General features: G+C 41.9%; 2 protein-coding genes across 3 annotated transcripts in view; both read left to right on the forward strand.

Moving 5' to 3' along the window:
• Positions 1-17132, forward strand: part of kremen1 (kringle containing transmembrane protein 1) — a 55276-nt gene extending 38144 nt beyond the window's left edge. Inside the window, exons 4-9 of one of the 2 annotated variants that reach the window (XM_084025544.1) lie at positions 4918-5042; positions 7091-7244; positions 7771-8103; positions 12407-12604; positions 13256-13340; positions 14182-17132. In XM_084025544.1, the coding sequence (XP_083881670.1) occupies positions 4918-5042; positions 7091-7244; positions 7771-8103; positions 12407-12604; positions 13256-13340; positions 14182-14341 (1055 nt within the window). In that variant the 3' untranslated portion in view covers positions 14342-17132. Of the gene's footprint in view, positions 1-4917; positions 5043-7090; positions 7245-7770; positions 8104-12406; positions 12647-13255; positions 13341-14181 lie in introns of both variants that reach the window. The other variant, XM_084025543.1, reaches the window with a different exon arrangement.
• Positions 17133-19665: 2533 nt separating this feature from the next.
• On the forward strand, positions 19666-24736 carry coq5 (coenzyme Q5, methyltransferase). The gene is made up of 7 exons (XM_084024913.1): positions 19666-19869; positions 20398-20547; positions 20636-20860; positions 21173-21279; positions 22132-22220; positions 22958-23069; positions 24272-24736. Exons 1-7 carry the CDS (start codon positions 19668-19670, stop codon positions 24371-24373), a joined length of 987 nt encoding a protein of 328 aa, XP_083881039.1. The 5' UTR covers positions 19666-19667; the 3' UTR covers positions 24374-24736.
• The last annotated feature ends 2826 nt before the right edge of the window (positions 24737-27562 follow it).

Consider the following 27562-nt stretch of genomic DNA (forward strand, 5'->3'; position numbering starts at 1 on the left):
CAGTTTAATTGGATGTTAATGAAGCGTTGGTCCTGTTTCAGAGACCGTTCTGGCCACAGTCAATGTTAAGGTTTATTTTTCCAGCGTTTCCTCTAAAAAGTCTGCTCGATTTCTCTCATGCTTCTACTGCAGATACTTATCGGAGATTTGCCCCTCCACTAGATGCAATTTGCTTTTCTATTTACTCACGAGTGATATCAAAACGAAATCTCTGAGACGTCAAATTCCATGTGAGAATATAATCCACGAAAGGAGTCAAAAATGCTTCAAAGCTATTTGCTTCTGTTGTGGCATGAAAAGGAAAACATTTAAATGTTTATGCATTAACAATTGGACAAAGATGCAAACTGTGAAAGAAGAGGAAACAGTGTATAGGACCAGAGCTGCACTGGAATTAATGCTTGATTCTCTGCATGAGGACGAAGAAAGAGACGATAGTGTGTTTTCCTCAGTAGTTTGATGCTGCTCTGCTTGTCTGGGTTGCTTTACCTTTTTGACTGGAAATGTGAAACACATTGCAAACATCTTCAGGTGTTACAATCTGCTTCATGTTGATCCTTTCCTTTGAATCACAATGACTCAGTCCACATCTCTGCTAACCGGCTGCCGTTTAGATTCATTGGGTTGGCTATGAAGCTTTTATTTTGTAAAATGTTGGTGTCTTACAAAGTTTAGTGGTTAAAGTTTGATATAATACCTTCAACGCTTTTATTCAATCCCACACTTTAGGAAGATAAAAAGTCAGTCTGAAAACAAAATAATAGTCTAAAATTGGTTTAAAAAAACAACAACCAACATAAATTTGATGCCAGCTGTTTGTTCTTGACACTTTCTGTCACTCAGACACATTTCAGTTTGTACTGAAAAAGTACTGATGTTTGACACCCAGCTTTAGTTAGTTTTACTACTTTATTGATGCCTTTTCGAGCGCTCCTGTAGCTCTTGTATCTCCGCTTGTTCAGTGTCATCATGGCTTTTGTAGATTAAAGGATTAGGGCCGACTGTGAGAGTGGTCTCTCTGCGGAAATCCTCCAGTGTTTCAACTGTGATTATCAAGCGGAGACTTTAAAGGTTCGTTGTTCCTTGAGGCTTCATATTCTCCTTCTCCATGTGTCTTCATCTCTAAGGTGAAAATAGTGGCACGCTGTGCCGGTTGACTGCTAGCAAACAGAGACAGACTGCTCCGAGTTAATATATTTTCTGTCTTTGTATTCATGTTTCCCTCATTTCCCTCTGGAAGTCATAGAGATGACTGTAATTATCTTCCCTTTAAAACCCTGTTTGTTTGTTATCTCCTTCTGTTGCTCTTTTGTCTCTCTCTCTCGCTTGCTCGGATGTGTTTTGGGTCGGCGCTGCTGTTGTGTCTGCTGCGTCGACAGAGGTGTCTCACTAGACAGACACCCATGAACTTTGTTGTCTCACCGGCTGCCTCCTGTCCGTGTTGCATTGTGGGAAGGCGAACTAAGGCAGCAGGCTGCCAGGTTTGTGATGGACCTGCCTGCAGTCGATCCTTGTTTAGCTCTCTTTGTGGGAGTCTCCTCTCCCGCTGTGATCTCCTGAGGTTTTCAGAGGTCTGGTCTGGGCTGACTGGAGCATTTATGCACCTTGTGTTTCCTCCGTTTCTCCCCTCTGGCTCGTTAAAGTCTGAATTCCACTGACAGCTTTGAAGTGTGTTGAACGTGTTTGTGTTTTTTTCTTTCTTTTATTGCACGCGGAGATATTTGCACTTGTTGCGCCTGCAAAGCAGATGTTTTTGAAGGATCAATGCTTTGCTCTGGCGTTTACACACACACACACACACACATATATATTAATGAACACTGCATGCAGGGAAAGTGCAGCACAGAGGCTGCCGCCTTCTTCGTCTCCAGTTGCATACGAAGCTCCAATGCTTTGGTGTGATACGATCCCACCACCTGCTGCTCTTCAGCCAGCGCTTCACAGCCCCTGGGACGAGATGAAGACAAAGACTGATCAATTGACTGCAGTCTGCAATCTTCTTGTCACAGCAAAATGAAAAAGGAGCACTGCTGCGTTTAATCTGCTCGTCGAGCCCTGCAGTAGCATTCTCTCCTTTGCTTTTCAAACGCTCCATTGAAGTGGTACCTGGCTGCCTGCCTTGCTCGGAGGGAGGTTGCTGGTTCTCAACCAGGTGTTTATCTTACCTCTCTTTTCATCCCCGCACACTGCACGGTTGTTAATCCAGTTCATACTGGAGGCCTGGATTTAAAAGAAACTGCTGTCTGCAGCACTGTCCTGTCTCACCCTGAACATATAAAATATCGAAGATTCTTCTGTCACATAATCCGTCCCTTACTTCTGCTCGTGTGCATCGTTGAGTCTCGCTAAATGTTTCAAGCAACCTTTTTAATCCATTAATAAAGCGTTGGCATGGCTGCGGCTGCAAAATGAATATTGCACATGATTTATTGCCGGTCTGAGGACTTTGTCTTCAAGTGTTATCTGTCAAAAGCAGTTCTGCACGGTAGCGAATCATGTCTGCAGCCAAAATCCCACCAGCAACTTGACGGTCAGCAAACGTGGGTGTCGTCCCCCCCCCCCCCCCCCCCCCCCTTCAGCATTGCCGGCCTGTGGTGAACATTCTCGTGAAATCTAAAACATGCCTCACATTTCCCCGAAAAGCCTTTGTGCGTTGTTCTCATATAAACAGAATCTGCAGCATCTGTTGTGCACGTAGAGCAGCTTTCACGCCGAGCAGAAAAAGTTAACATTGGCAACAATTGGCACCCCAAAAACCAAGCACATGTGTGGTCTTGATCGAGGTTACGGCGGTTCTCTGCAGTTTTGAGTGATGCCCCTCTACGATGATGCTAATCCATCCTTCTGTTGCAGAATACCAATATATCCCCAAACGTCATCACGACAAGCGTGTACATTTGTAAAGTGTTTTTCTTCCTGCCAGAAAGTGGGCGCCAGTTGTTCACTGGTGGACGGTGCTGTCATCAGATGAGCAGCTCTCAATATGCAAATGTTGGAGAAGAGACGACACACCGCAAGTGAGCAGCTCCAGAGATATTCGGTTCTAGGACAGTGCTGGTTTACAGAAACCAGGGGAACAAACCGCTCCATGGTCTCCGAGCATGTTGTCAGATTTTGCAGGACCGTTGTTGCAAGCGAATAGACGGGACATGCCCCAGTGTAATATCCAACTCATGATCAAATGCTGTCTTTCACCAAAATGTGGGGCAAAAGAGTTGCATTTGCATTCTTGTTTGTAATTCTCAAAGAAACTCGACACTTCTGGCTTGGTCCCTACTTTATATTCAACCAGTTTAATGCTATTACTTTTGATAATTCTACTATTCAGTCAGTACAAAATTAAAGTGTCTGATTCTACGCATTTCTTTAAGTGATTTTGATTTCCAGCTCCAGAAATCTCAGCTATTATAAATTTAAAAGAAATGCAAGAAATTTGGATTCAGACCAGGACGCATCAATCAGTTTGAGTTCTGTATTCCAGCTCATTTATGTGTCTGGAAGAATCATAGAGGCTTGATAAGGAACAAGGTTGTTTTGTAATGTCACATGCTTATAATTTATGCATGCACGTTTTGTCTCGGAGCAGCATTGACTGCAATTGTGGTCTTTTTCTCTCTTGTCTTTTTTTCCTAACGAGCATCTTTGTACCCGCCGGTCGGATGGCATCATTTCCAATTAGATTGAGGAGCTTTTTGGGGACAGAATGTTCGTACTTGCCGTGGAAATGACTTTCAGATTGTGCATTTGCTTCTGTTCTTCTTTTCACCTCAGAATATGGAAATTAAACAAGAGTACGCCTGTTTGAGTCACAATGGAAAAACAAATCACAAGCGGCATGTAGACTGCCGGAGGCTTTGTTGGCACTTCCTGAGCTATTACCTTGAATTTGAAGGCTTTTGAGTGTTTAATCACCGCGCTGGGTTTTTGAAAGATCGCATTGTATTTGATGAATGCATCTTGAAAGGTGTCAACATCTCTCTTCCCACTGTGTGATCTGTGATTGTTGGCCTATTTGTGTCATACATCCCCAGGTCTCACCCAACAAACATTTTAATGTTCACTACTTATTGATGTGAACGGCCAAACCATGAGGGTATAGAAAAGTAAAAACAGAGTTGTAGAACGTGTATGTTGTTTTATGAAAACTCCAACAAAGTTTATCTCAAGTAGCCGTCTGTAACAGAAAACTTTGCAGTGTTTGCTCATGCTCTAATTTGTGCTCTTGACGGGTGTAAATTAAACCTGTAATTAATGTAGACCTAAGGTGTTGGACTTGGCCTCCTTCCAAGGTGCTATATAACACAAACACACACACACACACACACACACACACACACACACACACACAGCAACACATGTAGAAAACATTGTATGCCCAATCTGATGTAATTTTAGGTCACATCTGAAATGAAACATTTTCTAGATTCCAGCTCTGTCACTATGACTCAAACACCCGTGTCCCCTTCACCCCTCGTCCCTCCCTCTCTCCTCCTCCTCTCCTCTTTTCTTTTCTTTTCTTTTCTTCAGAGGCCAAATTTATCGGCTCGGCTGTTGGGAAATCCGTACAAAAAACATTCAAACAGAGTCCTGGATACTTATTGAGTGCGTCACCCTAGATTGTTCTTTGGGGGCGGGTCTATGAGGCAAAGTGTTAATCATAAACAGGATTATAACATTTGGAACAACTTGAACAAAGCCGGGAAGTGCATAAGGTTTCAAGGCATGCCGCCTGTGATTTGTTTAATAAACCTCTGACTGATCCCTGCAATGAATCTGAGAGGAAACCTGGAGATGCCAGCCTAAATGACAAATTTAAACTGAATTTTTGCAGACAAAATACTTTCTATGATAAAATATGATACGGATTGCTTCAGTCATTAACTGATCATTTTTCGCCCTCCACTTGTCTCCCAACAGTGCCCGGGAACTTAGGCTGCTTCAAAGACAGCGGGGACCCGCCAACTCTTTCCGGCACCAGTGAGACCTCCAACAAACTCACCATCCAGAACTGTATCAGCTTCTGCAGGAAGCAGAGATACAAGGTGAGACTTGGACCCGAAGTAGAAACGTCCAACCAAAGAGGTGTTCGGCACTATATTTGAACTCTGATTATTGGGATTTTATTGTGTTGTTTCCTTCAACTCCTTCCTTCAAGTCATCACTCTCTCAGTGTTCTTACGTCTAATTATGTCCACTTATCACACAAATACCAAAAGAATTTGGAATTTTTATTTTAACCTAATGTTAAAATAAAGCTGAACAGGGGACTACTTTGTGCATCCTCCTTCAAAAGCACCACTATTTTTTTTTCATTTATTATCATCGCCATGTAATTTGTGGAAAACTACTGGAAGTGTTCATTTGTCACCACAGCTTAAAATATCTCAAAAACATTTGAGAAAAATCAATAAAATGATGTGTTTCAACACTGGGAACTCACTCACTCACTCAGTCACTCACTCAGTCACTCACTCACTCACTCACTCACTCACTCACTCACTCACTCACTCACTCACTCACTCACTCACTCACCCACTCAGTCACTCACTCACTCACTCACTCACTCACTCACTCACTCACTCACTCACTCACTCACTCACTCACCCACTCAAAAAGGCATCCTGGCACTTGTACGGGAAAGTTCAAATGTGTCCCCTCATTGGATGAAAGGGTCTCCAATCACGTCTCAAAAGGACACTAGCTGGCTCCGGCAGTAGTCGAGCTTAAATGTAAATCATCTACATTCACAGGCAATTTCCTGACGGGTCCTGCCAGGACGCCCAGTGCATTCTACACCCTCTTTATTCAGCTGTCAATCATCCTGTTTCGAACCAACCAGTGGATGACAAATCATCACAGCAATCAAAGATGACAGCTGGAGCTGAACACTTATTAGCCCAGTGGGCACCTCTTCTTCACTGGGTTTTGTGTCAAGTCTGTATCTGGCGTCGTCCCCGACTATAAACAGTGCCAGGTGTTCCTTTTCTGTCTCAGCCGATCTGGCTCAGCTCCGTCTGCAGTGACAGATACTGACAGACCAACCAGCCCCCCCCCCCCCCCCCCCCCCCACACACACACACACACACACACGCACTTCTCAATTCAGCAGATTTTCATCGTCTGCCTACTCTTGGACTGTCACCGACGTCGGTGTTCGGAAGTAGGGATCCCGTGTGACTCTGACAAAGAGCATGCCTGATGAGTTAGACAGCAATCTATCGCTTGTTTGCTTCTGCCAGAAATGTTCACGTTGGTGTTCCTTCATCTGATAGAATAATGCAACAAGGATGTGGCGTGATGCGCGTTGGCGAGAGCCGGGGATTCAGAAATTCCTATTCCATGAGAAAAAGACGCAGAGTGGGAAATGATGCGGTACCTTCAGTCTTGTGAATTCATTTCGGGGCACGAAAAATTGGACAATGGTGTCCCTTTGAAATGAAGGACAATAGCTCTTTTGAGCATGAGAAGCCAGCGGTGGCGAGGGTCAAGACGTGTGAAGGTTTTTGACGTTTCACATTCCTGCGTCGGGAACAGTTAACCCCGTTTTGATTCGAACGATGGATAGGTGCTATGTCTTTTGGTCGAGGTTTATTCACCCTGCCTGCAGCTGTGTGTTTGAAAGACGGCTTTTAATCAGCTGAGAGGTTGTGGTTCTCCAGACTGAGATTACAGCATCGTGTAATCACAAGAGAAAGTGTAATTAAGGCATTTCAGACCCAAGTCACTTTAATTTCAAAGAGAGAAGGAGCCCTGTGCCCTCAACTGTTTACTAAGTGTTAAAACACATACAGCTGAAATGAGAAACACAGCCTGTAAAACCACTTTTATTTGAATGTGTTTTGTATTTGAAAGTCTCCTTTATGCAAAGTCGTTATGAAATCGGGTATAGTTTTTAATATTAAAATTCCATTTGAATATTTTTCCAGAGAATATCAAAACTTTGTTCCCCCCCACAAAGTTCGTTTTTCTCAGTCATTGGACTATTTCCCTGTCCTGCAGCCACGGCAAATGGATTTATAATAAACAGCACATTGGGAAGTGTTTTGAATCGCTGATGCAGTGTTTTGCATAACCTTTTGTGTGTTCGCAGCTTGCCGGCATGGAGTCAGGATATGCCTGTTTCTGTGGCAACGAAGTGGACCAGCGCGACCACGGCGAGTCGCCCAGCATGGAGTGCAACCACGTTTGTTTCGGGGACCACACCCAGCCCTGCGGCGGAGACGGCTGGGTCATCATCTTCGACAGTGAGTGTCAACCCTAGTGTCGCCCTGGCTCTGACTGAATCTGTGGTTTAGTATGAATTCCAAAGAATTGTGGGGGCGGAATACAACAAAACATTTCATTTTAAGATTCCCAAAGTATTATGAGGTGAATCCCTTCAACAAAAATACATCTGTCGTAATACTGAGTGCCCTTGAGCGCACACACTAACATCTGGTCTTCAGTGGGAAAGATTACAATCGGCATCCATTGTCGGCTCCAGCAGGGATGGCAACATGACACCCGGGTTGACGCGCGCAATTTCGCACCTTTTTCCAGTGCGATGCTCTGTGACAAGCATTGAAATGAATATATGATCAAATAAAAGAGCGATTTGGACATTTAGGTGGAAATAAACCTGAAGTGTCATGTTCGACATCCTCTATTGAATTAGGCTGCCATTCACCCACAGCCATTTCCATTAAATTGTGGAATATGTACAAAAACAAAAACTCCACAGATTGCATCGCTGACTATTTTCCTCCCTTTTCCCCATGCTCTTCCTCCCAGCTCGGGTCGGGGCCTGCGGTGGAAACTACTCGTCTCCGTCCGGAGTGATCTACTCCCCCGACTTCCCCGACAGGTACGCCCCGGGCCGCGTCTGCTACTGGACTGTTCAGATCCCTGGATCCTACGCCATCCTCTTCAACTTCACCTTCTTCGAGATCTACGACCAGACGGACATGGTGGAGCTCCTGAACGGCTACACCAACCAGGTTGTGGCGCGCTTCGACTGGCGCAGCCCGGCGAGGGAGTTGGTGAACATCACAGGCGACTTTGTCGTAGTGTACTTCTACTCAGACCGCACCAACCAGGCCCGGGGATTCTCTCTGCTCTACCAAGGTAGGATTATACTTGCTTTTTGTTTTTTTGTGCTGAGAAAGGTTGCGTAGAATGGGTTTGTAAAAAGTGTCCAAACCTACACTCATAGCTTACATACACAAATACCGATGCTCACAACTAAACATACACAGTTCCTCAGCTTGTCCCCATAGGAGAACCCTTTTTGAAACCTAACCTCACCCGCCAGATGGTTTGTTACACAGAACCTCCGGAGGAGCAATCATTGGAAACTGTAGAAAAGGGCAGGCGCTTTCAAAAACTACTTGGCAGGTGATCGGGTGATTCATCTGTCAATCAAACTCTTGCTGAAGCCGGTCAGGAGAAGAGCAAAATCATATTTTCAGTTTTTTCAGGTCTTTTATTCCAAGGGTTTCATCTAGAACCCACTATGGGATCCTCAGGAGGCTCCTAAAGGGCCAGGGGCTGATGTGGTGCAGTGCAACCCACAACAAGTGTAGTTCACGATCACAGCTTTGGGGAGTGCGTGGGCTGGGAGGATTGTTTTTACGCCCATGCCTTCAACAATCCTTGAAAAACTCTGGAAATCAATGGGTTCTGGGCAGGACCTCAGCCCTTCAGGAAGAACCATTTTGGTTTATTTCTAAGAGTGTAAGACAGAGTGTCCTTTGCATGTTTAGTTTGCAAACATCCTGAACTACTGTACCTCCCATCAAACCCACGAGAGCCTCATTTGCATGATCAGGTGCGTGCAGACTCGCTGGCTCTCATGATGGAGTTTTGCATGGCAGCCCTGCTTTCGTGGACTAGCGCTCTTTTAGCTGTGGCGAGGCAGGTGTCACGCCACTGGCAGGGCCTTTTCTCTTTTCATTTGCTAGTCAATGTCTCACAGCCTGCGGGTGATACTGCTTATTTATTTAAATTGTATTTTGTTTTTCTAGGAACTCACTCTCTTATCAAGCCGGGGCAGGCTGCTTTGCTTCTCCAGAGTGTTCCTGCACCAAGCCGCGGTGCAGCAAGTTTTTATGCCACCTCCATACAAAATACTGTGATGCAGCGCGCGCCTTCCGATTCATGATTTCACTGGAGAGCAGACAAACAGCCGGGGATCTATAGCACAGTGTTCAAGACCTCAAAGCAAATGCGTTTTTTATTTTCTCTCTCCAGACAACGAAAAGCTGTTGCTTTAATATTACTATACATTTTCTCAGAATGAGTCTCAATGCACCAAAATCAAACTTAATAGATTCAAGTCTGGACCCTGATGGTGTCACTGACAATCAAGCTACACTAGGAGACTATCTGTTCCCACCTCCTCCCTCTCTATGCTGCCATTTGTAATCCTCTGTTGTTTTCCTCGCCGGTGGCGTCACAGTAGAAACAATATCGGAAGGTCAGAATCCTCTGACCTCTGGGCAGGCATGATCCTTTCTGCTCACGTCTTGGTGCTTGTTTTTGCGTGAAGCATCGTGTAGCCAAGAAATGGAATCTGAGACATGATATGAGAAAAGGTCACCTGCTGATTTAATAGGTTTTGAAATTGTTTTACAGAAAAAAGAGATACAAATACAAAGTGACTGGAGTTCAGAGACAAACAGAATCAGAAAGACAACAGTTAAAGAAAGTTAACGTATCAGCACTAAATTCATCTAATATCTCCCTTGTGGCACGCTGAGCGGTCGAAGCGGTAATTTCAGAATAAACGCTCACAGATGACGTTTGACTGCGTTTGAGTTGAGCCCGGGTTTGAAGCGTTTTGTTTGCAAATGGGGAACATGTGGGAAGTTCTGGGAACATCACAGTCAAGTAGAACTGTTATGTAGAAAGAAAAAAAAAAAATCCCACACTGCTTTAACATCCAACCACCATTCATGGAAGAGTGAAAACCAGCCGGGATCAAATAGTATTTAGAATTAGTTCTGGGTGTCAGTTAAGAGTCATCCGACCCTAGCAGCCATACTTATGGTAATACAGTTGGATCATTTAAAGGGCCAGTGTGTAGCATTTCATGGTTCCAATTAGCAGAATATAATATTCATATGTTTTCATTGGTGTATAATGAGTCATGTCTTCTTCACATGTTTACATTGCCCGAAGGCCACCGTAGTTCTCTGACACGCTTGTGAAGCTACAGTGACGTGAGTGACGAAGTGTGCTCCTCAAGTAGTGTCATCGAGTTAAAGATGGCCTCGGAGGCTCACGTTGCTGCAGTCATAGAAACGGAGGAGTGAGCAGAGTGGGAAATCAGTTGGTTGCAATCTGCAACCACACCACTAGATGCCCCCAAATCCTCCTCGGTGTCGCTTTAATGTACAGTCAACTGTCGAAAAGCATATTTTTTGTCTTATGTACAACTATTTGTACACACCAGTTTTATTGGACTGGTTTTTTGTTGGTGTTCTGACTGGATCCTTGTTCACTTGTTTACCATAAAAATATAATTTTTAAAGTAGTTGTATTTTCCCAGAACATGCCCACTTATGAGCAGGTTCCTGTGAGTCCTCTGGACTACCTCTAACCTTTCTCAGACTTTGGGGCTTGTTGAAGCATAAAAAGGCTTTTAAAGAACAATTGCTCTTAGACAACAAACATACTGTCGGCCTCCTTAATTTAGGACTGGCATTTATCTCCGAACTAGGCTAATTAGGAGTGACTTTTACCCCCGGATGTTTTGTGAATAAGGCCTGAAGCTTATAATTATAATTATATTAATTTGGAATCACCAGTTTATTTATTATTTCTGTAATAATAAAGAGACATGAGATGTGTTTGTGGGCAAATAAGAAAAGCGTATCTTATTTGCAAATGACTATAATTACAGATTGCTGATATTTTACTGAGATGTTTCTCATCACCAAAACCTCGCTGCAAATGAACATGACAGAGAAATAATGAAAGAGGCGAGTGCGACATGCCACAGTTTGTTTCTCAGAGGCAAAAGGAAAATTCTCAAAATCACACAGCGATGTTAAATAAATCACGTCTATGTTTAGGAGAAGTAAATGAAAGGCAGAGGAGGTCTTATTTAGGATATTGCTTCCCTCTGGGAACACATAAATGAGTTGAAATAGTCTCTGGCACTGTTGTTTTATGAAGCAAACTCTGCCACATCTGGTGCTGTGAGCAGGTTAAAACAAACAGAATTTATTGCAAAACAGTGTTTGAGTGATGTGTGGAGCGGACAAAAACGCTCTCGGCGCCACATGTTTACAGCACGCATGAGTGTTTTTTGCAAAGTCGAAATATGGACTTGTGACTTTGCCGCGTATGTACTGTCAACAACACCATCAACATGTGTCCTGTTACGTGCTTGCTGCGAGAGTCCAGTTTAGCCACAGGAATAATTAAAGGGGCGTTAAGTGATATGTGTCCTCAACTTGTAGAAATTACACGGCAGAGCCTTTTTTCCTCTTCTGTGTCTCTAGCACAGCATGCTCCGCATAATAGTCACATTTTTAAGAGACGATATGACACATTGCAGAGAGAACAGTAGTCCAATTAAGTGTGAGCAATATGACTGGAATTAAAAGCTTAATAACAATAAGGCTTGACCGTTAGTGAAGGCTGAGAAATGACTCATACATGATACAAGATGTACAAAATTAATAATATATGTCCTTCAATAATGAAAACGGCAGTTTGTTTCCATCCTCTCTGAACTTATTTTCACCTTTTTCCGTTTGTTGTTTGCTTCACCGTGCGTGGATCATTCTATGCAAGTTGCTTAAAGCTAAATAAAGAGCTCACTGTTCACAATTATCACTGATTGTAATATATGTAAATGTGATGGTGCTTAGCAACAGTCTTTTGTTGTTGTTGTTGTTGTTGTTGTTGTTGTTGATGTTATTATTGCTGAATTAATATCAGTGAATTTAAAAGCAGCTTTACAGTTTAGGTTCAACACTCTCTTCGGCGTGTGTGTGTGTGTGTGTGTGTGTGTGTGTGTGTGTGTGTGTGTGTGTGTGTGTGTGTGTGTATGTGTGTGTGTGTGTGTGTGTGTGTGTGTGTGTGTGATAAGGTGAATACAGAACAAGTGAAGGCATGTACATTGACATAAACAGCCAAAAGACTAAACCAAATCTGCACAGTGGGCAGCTGTTCTTTATTCCGGTGAACATATTGAGCATTTAGCTGCTATGGAGCCAGATTTCTCCTGCAGAAGTCGGTGGGGACCAAAAACAAAGCTTTATTCAGAGTAACTATTGAACATACATTGAACATACATTTGATAGATGGCATTAATGTCGTGTAAACACATCTACAAATGCTTGATGAACGATGTGTTTGGTTTGTAAATAAGCAGCCGTGACAGTAAGGAAACCCGCTCTTGTTCTTGTTTCCCCAGCACTGAGGAGCCAAGACACCGGAACAATGGAGGCTGAAGGAGATAAGGGAGTGGAGGGAGCGGGCGCCTCCAGCACGGCGGGGCCCCAGCTCGCTGGCGGCGTAACCGAGAGAACCAACAGCACCTCCAACGGACGCTCCTCCAAAATCCTCTACGTGATCACGTCCAGCCCCGGTAAACCGGAGCACAACATGCCAGGTCAGTGGGCTGGACGCGGCGAGACCACCGGCCACAGCGCTAGTATGTACACCCATGTAACACCCACAATGCACCACACCTCACTGCACCTTCCTCTTCCTCTGTCAGGGACGTTGCGGGAGGTTTCTCTGAGACAAAGTTTTCCCATTTTTGCATGACCTGGTTTCTCTGGAAGTATTAACATCTTAGTTTGATGAGAGGCTTCTGGAAGCTTTGGCTCAGAGTGACTTCCTGTGATCACACATTGAAGTAATGCTGCTTGACGCTTGTTTTTCCTGACAGTGACTCATAAGTGAAGTTACTTTGGGTCTCCCTGCTGATCACAATCAGGGCCCCTTGTCAAAGCTGCGCCAGGTGGACTGCTGTGTTCGGTGCTTTTCTACTTTTCTTCAAATATGACTCTTTCCCAACTATTGAGCGCTCCGTCTCAGAGGGCTATCTGATGTATTTCTCAACCTGAGAGGCGAGAGCAGATGTGCATCGAGAATGCATCACCGTTTCTTGACAATTTGCTGGCTGAATGCCGCTCGCAGGTGTGCCAGCGTTGCTTTAATAATCCTTCGCCAGCTAACCCTTTCAGTCTGCTTCATCAGTTTCATCACCGGGATTCGATATCTGACGTCTTGTTTCTGTGTCGCTCCCTGTCTGCAGTGTGGACCATTTACGCCCTGGCTGCTCTCCTCATCCTGACCGTCATAGCCATGGTGGCGAAGCTGCTGCTGCACATCACAGTCAAGTAAGTGTGAGGATGTTCGAGGGGCGTGCATGATGAACCGAACGTCACATGACCAAGCATTCGTCTGTGGTATTATGCTTAATTCATGTCGCGATGAAAAAGATGAAAGGACAGGATGACATTTGCGCATTTGATGAAGTTTTGTACTATTATAGCGTCTTACAAACTTAACAAAATGAAGAGATCACAGTGGAATTTAGGCCGAGATGAACTTTCTATGATCACAGATGGGAATCATGTCATGTGGCTCTTGTTTTCCTGTCTGTGGCTCATAATTGAAGTTACAGCTCACACAGAGATTCCCGTCATTGTAGCAACATAAGAAATATGATAGAATAAATAAAAATTCATAGTACTTGTTTTAATTTCTTTCCATGAAATGTACTTAAAAATAAAAAAAAGTTTATAAATCATTTGGTGGACAGCAAGCCCTTTCTTCACTTTAGATTCCTAAACTACTGTGGTGACCAAACATGATATTATTAAAGTAAAATAATGTAATCACAATGAGCACTATGTGTTAAACAATCTTAGGTAAATTAAATGATTGTAGGTTAATAAAAATATTTTGATTTTGGCCATCAGTGTTGTTTTAAAAAAAAAATCATCAGCCTTTGAAATGTCCATTAGTCTATGTTTATATTAAATCATTCATGGAATTACTGCGACATCAGGATACAGAAGGTGATGTGACAGTCACCGTCTTTACATGATCCTCTTTGCTAATTCCTCCGTTTCCCCCTCTCTCTTGTTCTACTATTCTCTCTCTCTCTCTCTCTCTCTCTCTCTCTCTCTCTCTCTCTCTCTCTCTCTCTCTCTCTCTCCTCGTTTTCCCTCTCAGGTCTCCGAACATCCCGACGGTCAGCGGTTCAGACAGCTGCAGCCAGAGCACGGCGTCCTCGGAGCCTTGGATCATCCTGTACCGACCCTCCACCATCTCCCTCTTCAAGAAGAAGCTAAAGAACCACCACGGTGACCTCAGCCCTCTGGTGGGCAACTAGCGCCACTGCCGCGCTCCGCCGTTAACCAAACGCTACCGCAACCCATAACTACTCTGTACAAGGACCGTCAGGTGCCAGGCCCTCAGACAATGAAACTATATGAGGCGCTACGCAAACGACTGAGTGGCTAATGACAACTGACTGAGTGACTGCTACTAAATGGCCCGTGGGCCGAAGTGGCCGGGCCCTCCCATCCTGCTCAGCACCAAAGGAGAGCGGGGACAGGCAGGGCTGTCAGTGACCTCAGTGTGGGAGAGGACAGCGAAGGAGTAGATGGAGGACGATCTTCAGCGCTGACCAAGATACAAGCTTTTAACACACAGGAAGCTCCTCTGGTTCATTCCATCACCCACGGGTGTCCCTCAAAATCAACATACCTCCAACAAAACCCTTCCAGACTGCAGAATCACCGGTGAAAACACAACATGGCCGCCGGGTGCTACGGCTAACCTCCCTGTTCGGTTTAGCAATCAGGGAGGTTTACCTCTTCCTGGTGCTTCAGAGTCACAGTGGCAACCAAATCTTCATCGGCATCAAGAGGAGGATAAAGGAATGGTGTCTTTGATACACACACACACACACACACTTAACAGCTTAACAGTTGTATAACTCTTCTAACTGCCTCATACGAACAATGAACAATTGCAGCCAAAAACCAGAATCCTCCCATCCAAAGAGTAACATATTTATTTGTCCTTTTTTTTGATTCCATATGCAAAAGCGCTGATGTTTGTTTTTGATGGGTTTCGACTAGCTTTCTGAGGAGAGGGGAAGGGGATGCATGAAACGTCACGCGGAAGGTAGATATCACAGCACTTTGGGGATGAATCACTCACCATAAAATGAAAAGATCAGAGAGAGAGAGAACACGCTCGCCCACTCGTTCACTCAGCGCTCATGTGGATTTGCATGGAGAGATAAGTCGCGTCGTTCACTGGGGGGGTTGGGTGGTGCAGTTTGCAGACAAACTGCCATTTAGGGAGACTTGGGAAGATCTGAGAGCTTTTTCTGCTCGGTTGTGGGTGGGAGTCTTTCCGGTTTGATGGTGTTCAAGTGCCTTAAGGATCTCATCTTCCCTTGTCTCAGCTGCATCACATCTGTTTCTTTCATGGGTCCCTCTCAAGAGTCTGCACTTCTTTCAAATCCTACGTGGCGTCTCGTTCCAACATAGGATTTCCACCACTTTAATGTAGAGTTCAAAAAATGATGCCACAACCTGTACAGAGATCAAAAGCATTGTAAAGTTGTCTTTTTAAAACATAGTGCACTCAACTGAACACCTCTCCAGACTGGATCTTACATTTTTATTACATGATGATGACATGACATGATTTTTTGAAATGAACACATTGAGGCTTTAAAAGAAATCTGTGTTTCCAGTTTCTGCGTGTGTCTTGGACATTTACTGAACATATTGTTCACATTAAGTTGTCTTTTGATTAGGGGGGGCGTAATCTTGTTTATTATGTAATTCAGTATGGGAATACTGTAATGTATGTCCGCGCTTTCATTTTGTGTCTCGGCGAAGCATTTGAGAGACCCGTCGAAGTACTTCCTCGTCAACTTGGCTTGAAGGTGGAATGCATTTTTTTTCTCCCCTTAGGCAGCAGCAAATTGCTTAAATTCTACAAGACGCTGCAGACCTGGAAGGTTTTACTTGTCACCTTGATTTTAGGCCAAAAGGTTGAGCGCAAACAATATACCCAGACAGAAATATAACCAAAAGCACTCAGCGGTACTATGCACAAGCTGTCAGAGGGTTTGGAGCTGTCAGCGGGTTTTCTGTGTATTGCTATGGCATTTAAACTACTTGTGAAAGGTCAAAATCGACTAGTTTGCCAGTGGCATGATAATTGGCCTTCCCTAACTGGGACTGGATATTTCTGAAGATGGTCACCCCCAAAAAGTCTTCTCATCCCTGACTGGATCAGTACAGGAGATGTTTGAAACGCCCATGCACTTAAATTTGCTCCTACTTACAAGATGAAATAGTACTTATTCAAAACAACCAAAAATGTACTTTGTGCCACAACCTGAGCACTTGAGACAAAAGGTCATATTTTACACTCGATGCAACGTCGCGGTGACATTCACGTCAAAACATTTTTTAGTTTCCATGAATCGCAGCAGAATTTGAGGCACATAACACATTTTTGTTTTTAAAAGATGGAAACCTTTCTTTCTCAATCAGAAGTTAGTAAAAATGTGGGACTGTGTTATATTTTTGCCTGTGTGCTTGACTGTAACTCATGTTAATTATTGCAAAACAAGAGCACACGCCCCTGGGTCTGTGATGTTCAGAGCAGACCATGCGTGGAGAGAGGGAGTAGAAAAAAGAGCATAGATGTGAGAGCGATGGGAAATTAATGTGCGTTCAAATCTAACACAAGCTAATGAAATCTGACAGTTAAAATCTAACAAGGGCATATTTGTTTGGATAGCCTGGTGAATTATGCAAACTCACATTTTATGTCCCGTCCTCCAGTCAATTGGAAAATTCCCTGCGATCTTCTGAGCGGTGGAAGCGGTCTTTTCATTGATGTGAATGTGCCGTAGTGCTTGATGACGTGAAAACAGCAGAAGCCCTGCGGTAAATGATCTGGAGGGGCCAAAACATTGTTTTCATGCAATTGTAAATAGCAAAAATAGTGAAATGTTTAATTTATACAGTAAATTATTGTTATTTTGTATGTGAACGGGATATAATCTATCTTTTGTATAAGTGAAGTAACTTTGTAGTTTTATTTAATGTGTCCTGTTGCAAAATAAACACTGTATGCATGTTTCTTAAGCATGTGTTGTGATCGTTCTTTTGTTTTGTTCCACTCTCTTTTTATTCCATAACACATAATATTAATTATCCAAGTGCCTGTGAAGCATATGGGCCCCAAAAACCAGATCAAGCTTAACCACTCAATTAATGTTTGAAACCATAACATTTGAAGGGATGCTGTGTTTGTTGTTTGTGTTTATTTTCCTTTGAGCTAAATACTTATCAGATATGCCAAATGACTCCCAGACTGTTTGGAGATGCACACACATGGAGAGCGGGTTAGGAGTGCCATGTGTAATCCATTGGTTCTCCTCCAAGCATGCATGAGGTCAAGCATGCAACCTGCACATTTAAGAGGGTAACAGCAGGAGTTCGGCTTTACAACTGGCACACAATGAAAAACAAACAAACGTGGAAGGCGGTGTAATAAGCTGGAACACTGATGATGATTCATGAAAGGTGTTTCTGTGTTTCTTTCATCAAGTGCGCACTCTGGAACTGGTTCTGAGAAAGGGCAGCGTTGCTATTTGTTGGCAAGACATTTGTTACTCTACGGGGAAGCAAAATTATCCTCTAAAATGTTTTGCTCCAAACAGGCTACCTGTGGAAGAGCATATGCAACGAGGGCTCACAATTTCCCGAAAACAACCAGGTGAAACCTTTAAGGTTTGCTGAATGATCTCTTAGCTGGAAGTCTTCCTGAGAACTGCTGATGCTTTTGATTGAGCCACATTCTACAGCAAAAACCTTGTTGAGAATTTTCATAATTGAATCATCCTATAGCTACATTTCTTTAGCACTGAGGAGATAGGTATGACTAGGCGAGACTACAAATCCACTTAAATAGTTTCTAGTCTCTCACAAACACAGAGTAACAACAAAGTGGTGGACTTCAGCGGTCTGAGGAGTAGAGGTGGAAAAAAGGGGAATTAAATGCACGCAGTGAGGCACCAGTGTGCAGAAAGTAGGACACATTTATGTCTCGTATCTAGCATGTAGGGCAGCCTATAGACCGAGTCACTGTGATGTCACGCAAACAACAATCATATCGCAAACACTAAGTCAAGTGTTGTAACTGGCTGTTGAGTTGAATTGGAATGTCCCAACATAAAACCTGCTATTGGTTTCATGTCATTCGGTTATTGTTTCATCTCCTATAAGAAACGCACACATTCCAGTACAGGAAACTACTGCAGAAGCAGAAAATTGCAAACAGTGCTCTTACTCCCTCTATTGGTGATATGATGTTTGAGTACATTTCCTCAAAACTACTCCAATAATCATGCTTGGTACAAATGGTATCGAATTTTGCTTGCTCGAATAATAAAATAATTTGATTAATTATTAAATGTTGCTTAAAGTTTTGAATGGATGTTGTGTTCTGTCATTCATATAACCACACTAGGACATCACATCTTTGTGGCCTTCTATTCACCCTCCCATTGACCTCAAAACTTGTGCCCCCCCCCCCCTCAAAAGCAATTGTGAACATGTGTAACATTAATCCTTTGCTAGACTTGGAGCCTTATCATCACTCCTCTTGGTCCCTGTGAAAAAGCCTTGGCCTGCAGCCCTCCCCCTGGTCAACCTTCCCATGGCCAAGGAAAGGAGCGTTGTAAGCAGATCCTTCTGAACCCCAGTAGACCAGTAATTAAGGCAACAATGGGACAATGCATAGCAGTGTCTGGTTACTGTCAGAACGAGAAAGTGAGAACAATGGAAGACAATACCTTCCACTTTCTGCACTCAGGATACTGAAGTCAGGTAGATTAGGAGAGAGACTGTTGGGGGGAAAGGGGGGAGCAGGTCTCCTTTGGTGGATTTGGAAAAGCACTGTGTGTGAAAGAGGCTTGGCGGCTATGCCTGTTTTCATACGCCTGACTCTGCAACATTGTCTATGACCCTTGTGCAATTGAGGCACTCAGTGGTCTGTTAAATTCTTAAAATTTTCCATCCACATTTTATGATTCTAACATCTGCCTTCAGGATAGTTGATTAGTGTTGAAAAATAATGAAGAAACATAAAGACATTCTATAATCATTTAAGTAATTCAGGCTGCAAAAATGTGAAATATTAGTGTTAAATATGAGGTTGTAGTTTTTATTTCATTGTAAATTGGATAGGCTCAGATGGTAGGCTAGAGCTAGTTGGCCATTCACAGTTCCCCTGCAAAGAGCAGTTGAATCCACAGATGTAGCTAAGCCTGCATGAATGTAATGTAATAATATCTTTGAGTTCTGGCAAAGAAGGGTAATTTATCACTTGCTATTTATAAATTAATAAAATATGTTGCATAGCTCATATAGTTGCAGATCTACAGTTAGAAGAATTACATGGTTTACTCAGATAATACAAGTCATTCAGAAATCAGTGGGGGAAATTAAAAGAATTTGTTTAATTGTATTTAACTTATTGTTTTTTTTTTCATTTTTATAATAAACCCGAAACTAAAAAAACAAAACAAACAACAACTCCTGCAAAGTCAAACTCGAAATGTTGATCGTCGCATGTGAATTACGTCAGACCGTCGCTCATTTGCATAATCCGGCAACATGGCGGCGTCCATGAGCCTGCTGTTCCGGAGGGTGCTCCGTCTTTCTCACAGGAACATTAACGTCCCCGCTGCCGGAGCTGCGGGCCGGTCAGGTTGCTGTTTGGGACCGTCGAGCTGTCGTTGTTTCAGCGATGCTGCCGCAGACAGAAGCACACATTTTGGTTTCGAAACGGTGCCGGAAACGGAGAAGGCGAAGAGAGGTGAGCTAAGGCGATGCTATTCTCAGATTCGTTCAATAGCATAACGGACGTCTTTAAAACATCCTGCTATTTAAAGGCCCGCTGCCTCTCTGTTAATGTACACACCTCAACGAGCGGCATGTTAGATGGTTTTGGGATGGTGGATATTTGCTGGACAATTCGGCATAGATTTAAATCTATTAAATGACTTCTGTTAATAAACCATTTGAAGTGTGATTCCCTCCGCTGTGTAGTCAAGTGGCCAAATGAGCTGTTTGCTGTATTATATGTTTGCCGAAAGTGTTTGGCAGTAATAAGTTGTAAGTCATATTGTACAGTGTTGTTTTCATAGGTAATTAATGAACAGTCCCTTACTTGTATGCTTTGTTTGCTATTTGTTTGTTTGATATGATCACACTTTATGAAGGTTCAAGTTTATTTGCCACTTCAAGTGTAAAAAAAAAAGAAATGTAACAATTAAGCATCAAGATAATTGAACATCTACACCTTGCTTCCAGAGACTGATGATCTCCCTCTTTGCTTTTTCAGTGTATACGGTGTTTGAGAATGTGGCGCAGAAGTATGATACTATGAACGATGCCATGAGTCTGGGCATTCATCGATTGTGGAAGGACATGTTGCTGCACGTCATGCACCCGCAGCCCGGGGCGCGACTCTTGGACGTGGCGGGCGGAACAGGTAACGCAGTATGTGTGCGCCTCTTCGAAACATCAAGGTGAACACCCCGTCACTCTTCTGCTTTGTTTGTGATGATCCTCCCCTGCAGGTGACATTGCCGTCCGTTTCTTAGAGTATGTTCGCTCTCAGCAAGAGCGGCAGAAGCGGCGGGCGCTGCGGTCCATGCAGACGCCGTCGTGGCAGGACATCTCCAGCAACTACTCCACAGAGGACGAGGACGGGGTCCAGGAATCCAGGGCCGTGGTCTGTGACATCAACAAGGAGATGCTGAGAGTGGGCAAGCAGAAAGCCGACAGCTCGGGCATCAGTGCTGGTAAGCTTCGACTGTCACACAAGCAAGATATCCCTGTGTTTTCATGAGCAGTGTGCACTGGTCAGGTTTTTGGGAAATCCCATTCACGTTACTATGCATGTAAAGATCCTGTGTTTACAGGGGCCTGAGTAACTCTCATTCCTTCCATATAGAGCCAGGTATGTTGGTTGATTTTGTTTAAGACATAAAGGCAGACTGAGGTCCCTAAAATATATGCGTTCAGTGAAATGAGCTGTGTTCACTGAACTGTAGAGAGCAAAGTAGAAATGCAGACAATTTTTGACTTGAGTGCCTGATCCTTCTGTGCATCAGGTCTGTCGTGGGTGGTGGGGGACGCAGAGGAGCTGCCCTTTGATGATGACCAGTTTGATATTTATACCATCGCCTTTGGTATTCGAAACGTCACTCATATAGATCAGGTAACTGACTTGATCGTTACTAATGCATCCCGGCGTAAAGACTGTTTGTGCTCCAGCTCTGCTCAGAGGTATCAGCCTGTTAGTAGAACAGTGTGCAGCTATTCCCTGCTTTGTAGACACCAGTTCTGTCAACTAATCTACCGGGATCTGTTTGAGATCTGTCTGCAATGTGTTGATTCACATCCTTTAAAAACAAACGCTTATGGTTACAGTTCCATCTCTGACATGCATGCAAGAGGACTCACTGTTAAAGGTGCTATTGACAACATTGATCACATCCAGCCACTAGATGTCGCACTCGCACCATTGCATTCACGTCACAATACAGCTGTTGCTCTAATGGGTTGCCAGTTTGTTGCGCAACCTGTGTTTTCATGGCCGAGTGGAGTGACACTCAGACAGACTCGGTCATGTCAAGTGATGAATCTTTCATGGTATGAAATCATTTTTTCAACATGTAGCTATACATTTGGGTTACCTTGGGTGTTTCAAAGTTCATGTAACGAAATGCCGCCCGCTTACCGTCAAACTAATTTTTCCGTTTTTTCCACACTAACTGGAAACCCCAAAGACTAAAATTAAATAAAAATAAAAATCAATATGACCTTTTTTAACATATTTTTGTCAAATTGCTACATTTATTTATTTAATCCATTCACTTTTATTTAACTAATTTTCCAGTGTCCGAAATTTGTAAAAAGAAAAAAGTGCATTTACATTTTTTGCAAAGTCCAAGGTGATTGTCCAACATGAAAAAGCAGCAAATCTCACATTGGAGAAGCTGTAACCAGAGAATATTTTTCTTGATAAATGAAGAGATAATTAAAATTGTCAAACTATTTTTCATTTCAGGCACTGCAGGAAGCTCTGCGGGTCTTGAAGCCTGGTGGCAGATTCATGTGCTTGGAGTTCAGCAAAGTGACAAATCCTGTACTGGCAAGGTGAGGAGGAGTATTCACTTGTTTTGTGTGATTATGAATCAACCTTGTGAAATCTCAGAAGGTCTCTGCAGATTAATGACTGCAGTCTCAAACCCAACAAGTTTGCTTTGTGTGGTCTGCATGAACACTGCCCTCTTGTGGTTAAATCTCACCTGACTGAAGGGTTTCAGAGTCCACCTTGATTAGCACTCCTTCAAGTGGAATGGAATAATTCATGAGTGAAATCACCTGTTGAGCAGTTTGAATTAAAACTGTTGTTGTTCTGTGGCACGTTACGTCTGCTAGTCTTTCAGGCCATTGTCTCATAATTCCACTTTCTTACAGATATAAAAATGCCACACGTAATGGTTTTAAAGGACCAGTGTGAGGCGATATGAAAATGTCATATGCGATATTATCTTATCAAAATGTGCTTAAAACTCTGATAATGGCACTAAAACACGCTGGAGTCACATGATATTTTGTCATAGATAAGACATCTTTTCTTAGCGAACATCCTTTTCATTATTTTTAATGAGGTGATGTTGGACTCATAAGGTCTCTCCCTGCATACATTTTTTAAAGAAAATAAATTGTTTTTATTTATTTATTCTTAATCACAATCTGCAATTACAAAAAGCAGTACCAGGCTGCTAAATTGTGCTCTGTCTTATCAGGATCCAAGACAAATAGCCGTAAGGCAACAGGTTGACAGAGAAAGCAGCGTTTGACTTCCTTTTATTCTGCCCTATTTTCAGGCTTTATGACGCATATAGTTTCCAGATGATCCCAGTGTTGGGAGAGGTGATTGCGGGAGACTGGAAGTCGTACCAGTATCTGGTAGAAAGCATCCGCAAGTTCCCAGACCAGGTGAGAAAAATGTATTCTTCAATTTCCGTCTCCCCATTCCTAACGTTGCTACTCTCACTTTTGATTTGATTCAACTCAAGTCAGGACCATTTTAGTTAATTTTTCTCAATTTTTTTGTTTAAAAAAATACACATTAAAAGCTTTTTAAGACCTTTTCGCCATATTTCAAGACGTCATCACCACTTTAAGTTATAACCAGTTATAAGTGACGCACTTCAACTTACAGTTTATTACTTAGTTACATTTATTCTCGTGTTTTTATTGTAAATCTATTATTGTATTGTATTTAAAATGTTCTATATGAATAGAGTTAATAATAATAGCTATTATTATTATATATGAAAGGTGCTATACTGGAAAAATGAGCAATACTTTTAATTATTCTTTTGACTTATTTTCTTTTGAATAATGATTTCATAAAAATGGTCAAAAAAGTCCACCACGAGTCCAATATATTTACAAGTATTTTTCTGGTGAGCAGATATTCAATTTATAATAATGTATTTAATAATGAATCTATACAGAGGGAAGTGGCAAAGCATCATTTAGAAACTGGAGCAAATCATTAATCATTATCAAGATACATTGTTTTGTCGATTGACTTATTGGTTAACTAATAGTTTGTGTGGAAGAAAAACTCTTCAGGTCCAATTCTGTGGCTGGTTCAGATGCGGTTTAATCACTGACAGTGGAAAAACGAAGTCACAGCATTGCAAGGAGTGATGAGTGGATTTGAATTGATTCAATACCTGAGAAAAAAAGGCGTGGCTGCTCTCGGAGCATTACATTTCGGAGCAGCCTTGTTTCTCTACACAATGTCACAACAGGGGCCATTCATCAGGCCTTGATAAATCAATGTGAGATATGAGGATGTTTCGGAGTCGGTCCAGGAAGGGAGAAAGAAAAAAGGTCTACTTATCAAAATAACCAATGTTAACCACAATCAAATAGGAGCAGCAGGGCATTCAACGAGAACAAGAGAAAGGAATGAGGATGAGATTAAAATAAAACTGTGAGGTAACACATTTTCTCCTACATTTGTTTTCACTATTTGCCATATTGCCAATTTAGATTTCTTCAAGCTTGTTAGACTTTCATCAGTTTTAATTATTTGGTGCCAAACACCAATGAGACTATACAGTAGTGTCACTTTGTGGATTCAATGTGAGTGAGTCATTTCCTTTCCTCTTTTTCTTGTGCAGGAGGAGTTTAAACATATGATTGAGGACGCAGGTTTCTACTGTGTGAAGTACCACAACTTAACCGGTGGAGTTGTGGCTCTTCACTCTGGTTTCAAGCTGTGAGATGCACTCTGGACATCTGTGTTTCAGGCTTCTCTGCCTGTATGACAATCTGGTTCTCGGATGTGTCTTTCGGAGCATGAAGCCTCAGAGCTCTTTGCAGATGTCACTGCACGATGAATGGACATTTTGATTTATTTTCTTGCTAATTGTCACTGTTAAGTGAAAAATAAATTGTTCTTAATACAAATGTTAAAAAATAAAGAAGTGTAAAGAATACCACACTAAAAACTAAAATGATGTCCTGGTTTATTTTGTAACTTCCTGTCCCCTGTACTATCCACATATCATAACAGATGTCTTGAACTCCTCTGTCCTCTTGTGTACCCTCCTGTTGATAACCAATCTGCCCTCATGTGTCTCACCAGTGTCCAGTTGTCTCCCCACCTTTTGTTGTAAGTTTATTTATTATTAAACCTTTGTTCCAGTCACCTCTTTGCCTGCATATGCATGTGGGTCCTAAACTGTGTTACACTACCCATGACAAAACAAATCATTAAAAAAGTAATGAAAAAGTTAATTGTTTTCAAAGTATAATTTTTTGTGTGTAGTCAGTCCTAAACAGTCATATAGTATGTGGAAAATTCACGAACAAGTCAGTTGACAAAGATGATAAATTGTTATAAAAAGTGATTTAAAAAGTCATAAAAATCCCTCATATCGAATGTCAAGCAAAGTTTGAGAGTAGTGAGTCCAAAACAGTCATAAAAATCCATAGTCACCTATAGTGTGAAACTGGAGAAGCTGAGGTTTTCGCTTTGAACAAATTGGGAGTACTGTTCATGTATCTCTAATTGACACAATAGATGTTATGCCTGATGAACCAAATGACTGACTGAACTATCATACTTTCTTCTTCATGCTATCATTATTAAACATATCTTTTGATGTTCCTTTGATTTCTGTTATCATTTATTTTATTTTCATAAATTGTTGTAAAAAGTGGTTTAAAAGTCATAAAGTCATAATAATTGTTGGTATTGTATGTCATGCAAAGACCAAATGTATTGAGTCCAAAGTAGTCATAAAAAGAGATACTCGGCCTGCAGTTGGCGGAGTGGTTAGGGCACATGCCATGTACAAACGTACATGCCTGGCAGACCCTGGTTTGAGTCCTGGCAAGGGGTCCTTTCCTGCATGTCTCCATCTGTCCACTGCTCATAAAGGCCTCTATGCCTAAAAAAATCTTTAAAAAAAGGGATAGTCAAATTTTTAAGGAAAAAAAGGTCATTGTATAGTATGTCAAAAAGTCACAAAAGTAGTCAGTCGACATAATTCATAAATTGTTGTAAAAAGTGGTTAAAAAGTCATAAAAATCCTTCGTAACGTATGTCACTTAAGTGTCACTGAGTGTAGTGAGTCCAAAACTGTCATGAAAAGCCTTAGTCATATTTTTTGAGAAAAAAACAAAAAAAATGATGTAAAAATGATTTAAAAGTCATAACATTGAGTTGAGTGGTTAGAGTGCATGCCATTTACCCATGTACGCATATTTGCAGCAGACTCAGGTTCGAATCCCGCCAGGAGGTCCTTTGCTGCATGTCACATCCCTCTCTCTCTCCCATGTTTCCTCTCTGTCCACTGCTGAGTAAAAAAATGTCTATGCAAGAAAATCACCTTTTAAAAAAAAAAAGCCTAAGTCATATTGTAAAAAAAAAAGTAATAGTATAGCATGTTGAAAAAAAAGTGAAAAATCGACAAAATTCATCAAATGTTGTAAAAATGATTTAAAAGCCATAACAGTTGCTTGTATATCACGTGTCAATCAAAGTCTGAGTGTAGTGAGTGCAAAACAGTCTTAAAAAGGCTTAGTCACCGCACGCAGGTGGTTGAGTGGTTAGAGTGCATGCCATTTACTCATGTACGCATATTTGCAGCAGACTCAGGTTCGAATCCCGGCAGGAGGTCCCTTGCTGCATGTCACATCCCCCTCTCTCCCCCATGTTTCCTCTCTGTCCACTGCTAAATAAAAAATTGTCTATGCAAGAAAATCACTTTTTAAAATAAAGCCTTAATCATATTGTAAAAAAAGTCATACTATAGCATGTCGAAAAAAAAGTGAAAAATCAACAAAATTCATAAAATGTTGTGTGTGCAAGTGTAGTGAGTGCAAAACAGTCATAAAAAGGCTTAATTATATTACCCCCCTCAAAAAAGTCATACTATCGCATGTCGAAAATGTTTTTAAAAATCAACAAAATTCATAAAATGTTGTAAAAATGATTTAAAAGTCATAACAGTTGCTTGTATATCACGTGTCAATCAAAGTCTGAGTGTAGTGAGTGCAAAACAGTCATAAAAAGGCTTAGTCATATTCCCCCCCCCCCCCCCCAAAAAAGTCATACTATAGCATGTCGAAAAAAAAGTGAAAAATCGACAAAATTCATCAAATGTTGTAAAAATTATTTAAAAGTCATAACATTTGCTTGTATATCACGTGTCAATCAAAGTCTGAGTGTAGTGAGTGCAAAACAGTCATAAAAAGGCTTAGTCATATTCCCCCCCCCCCCCCCCCCCCCCAAAAAAAGTCATACTATAGCATATCGAAAATGTTTTTAAAAATCAACAAAATTCATAAAATGTTGTAAAAATGATTTAAAAGTCATAACATTTGCTTGTATATCACGTGTCAATCAAAGTCTGAGTGTAGTGAGTACAAAACAGTCATAAAAAGGCTTAGTCATATTCCCCCCCCCCCCCCCAAAAAAGTCATACTATCGCATGTCGAAAATGTTTTTAAAAATCGACAAAATTCATAAAATGTTGTAAAAATTATTTAAAAGTCATAACAGTTGCTTGTATATCACGTGTCAATCAAAGTCTGAGTGTAGTGAGTACAAAACAGTCATAAAAAGGCTTAGTCATATTCCCCCCCCCAAAAAAAGTCATACTTTAGCATGTCGAAAAAAAAGTGAAAAATCAACAAAATTCATAAAATGTTGTAAAAATGATTTAAAAGTCATAACATTTGCTTGTATATCACGTATCAATCAAAGTCTGAGTGTAGTGAGTGCAAAACAGTCATAAAAAGTCTTAGACACGGCATACAGTTGGTTGAGTGGTTAGAGCGCATGCCATTTACTCATGTACGCATATCTGCAGCAGACTAAGGTTCGAATCCCGGCAGGAGGTCCTTTGCTGAATGTCACATCCCCCTCTCTCCCATGTTTCCTCTCTGTCCACTGCTAAATA

Source organism: Eutrigla gurnardus, assembly GCF_963514095.1.
Source record: "Eutrigla gurnardus genome assembly, chromosome: 13".
Taxonomy (NCBI): domain Eukaryota; kingdom Metazoa; phylum Chordata; class Actinopteri; order Perciformes; family Triglidae; genus Eutrigla; species Eutrigla gurnardus.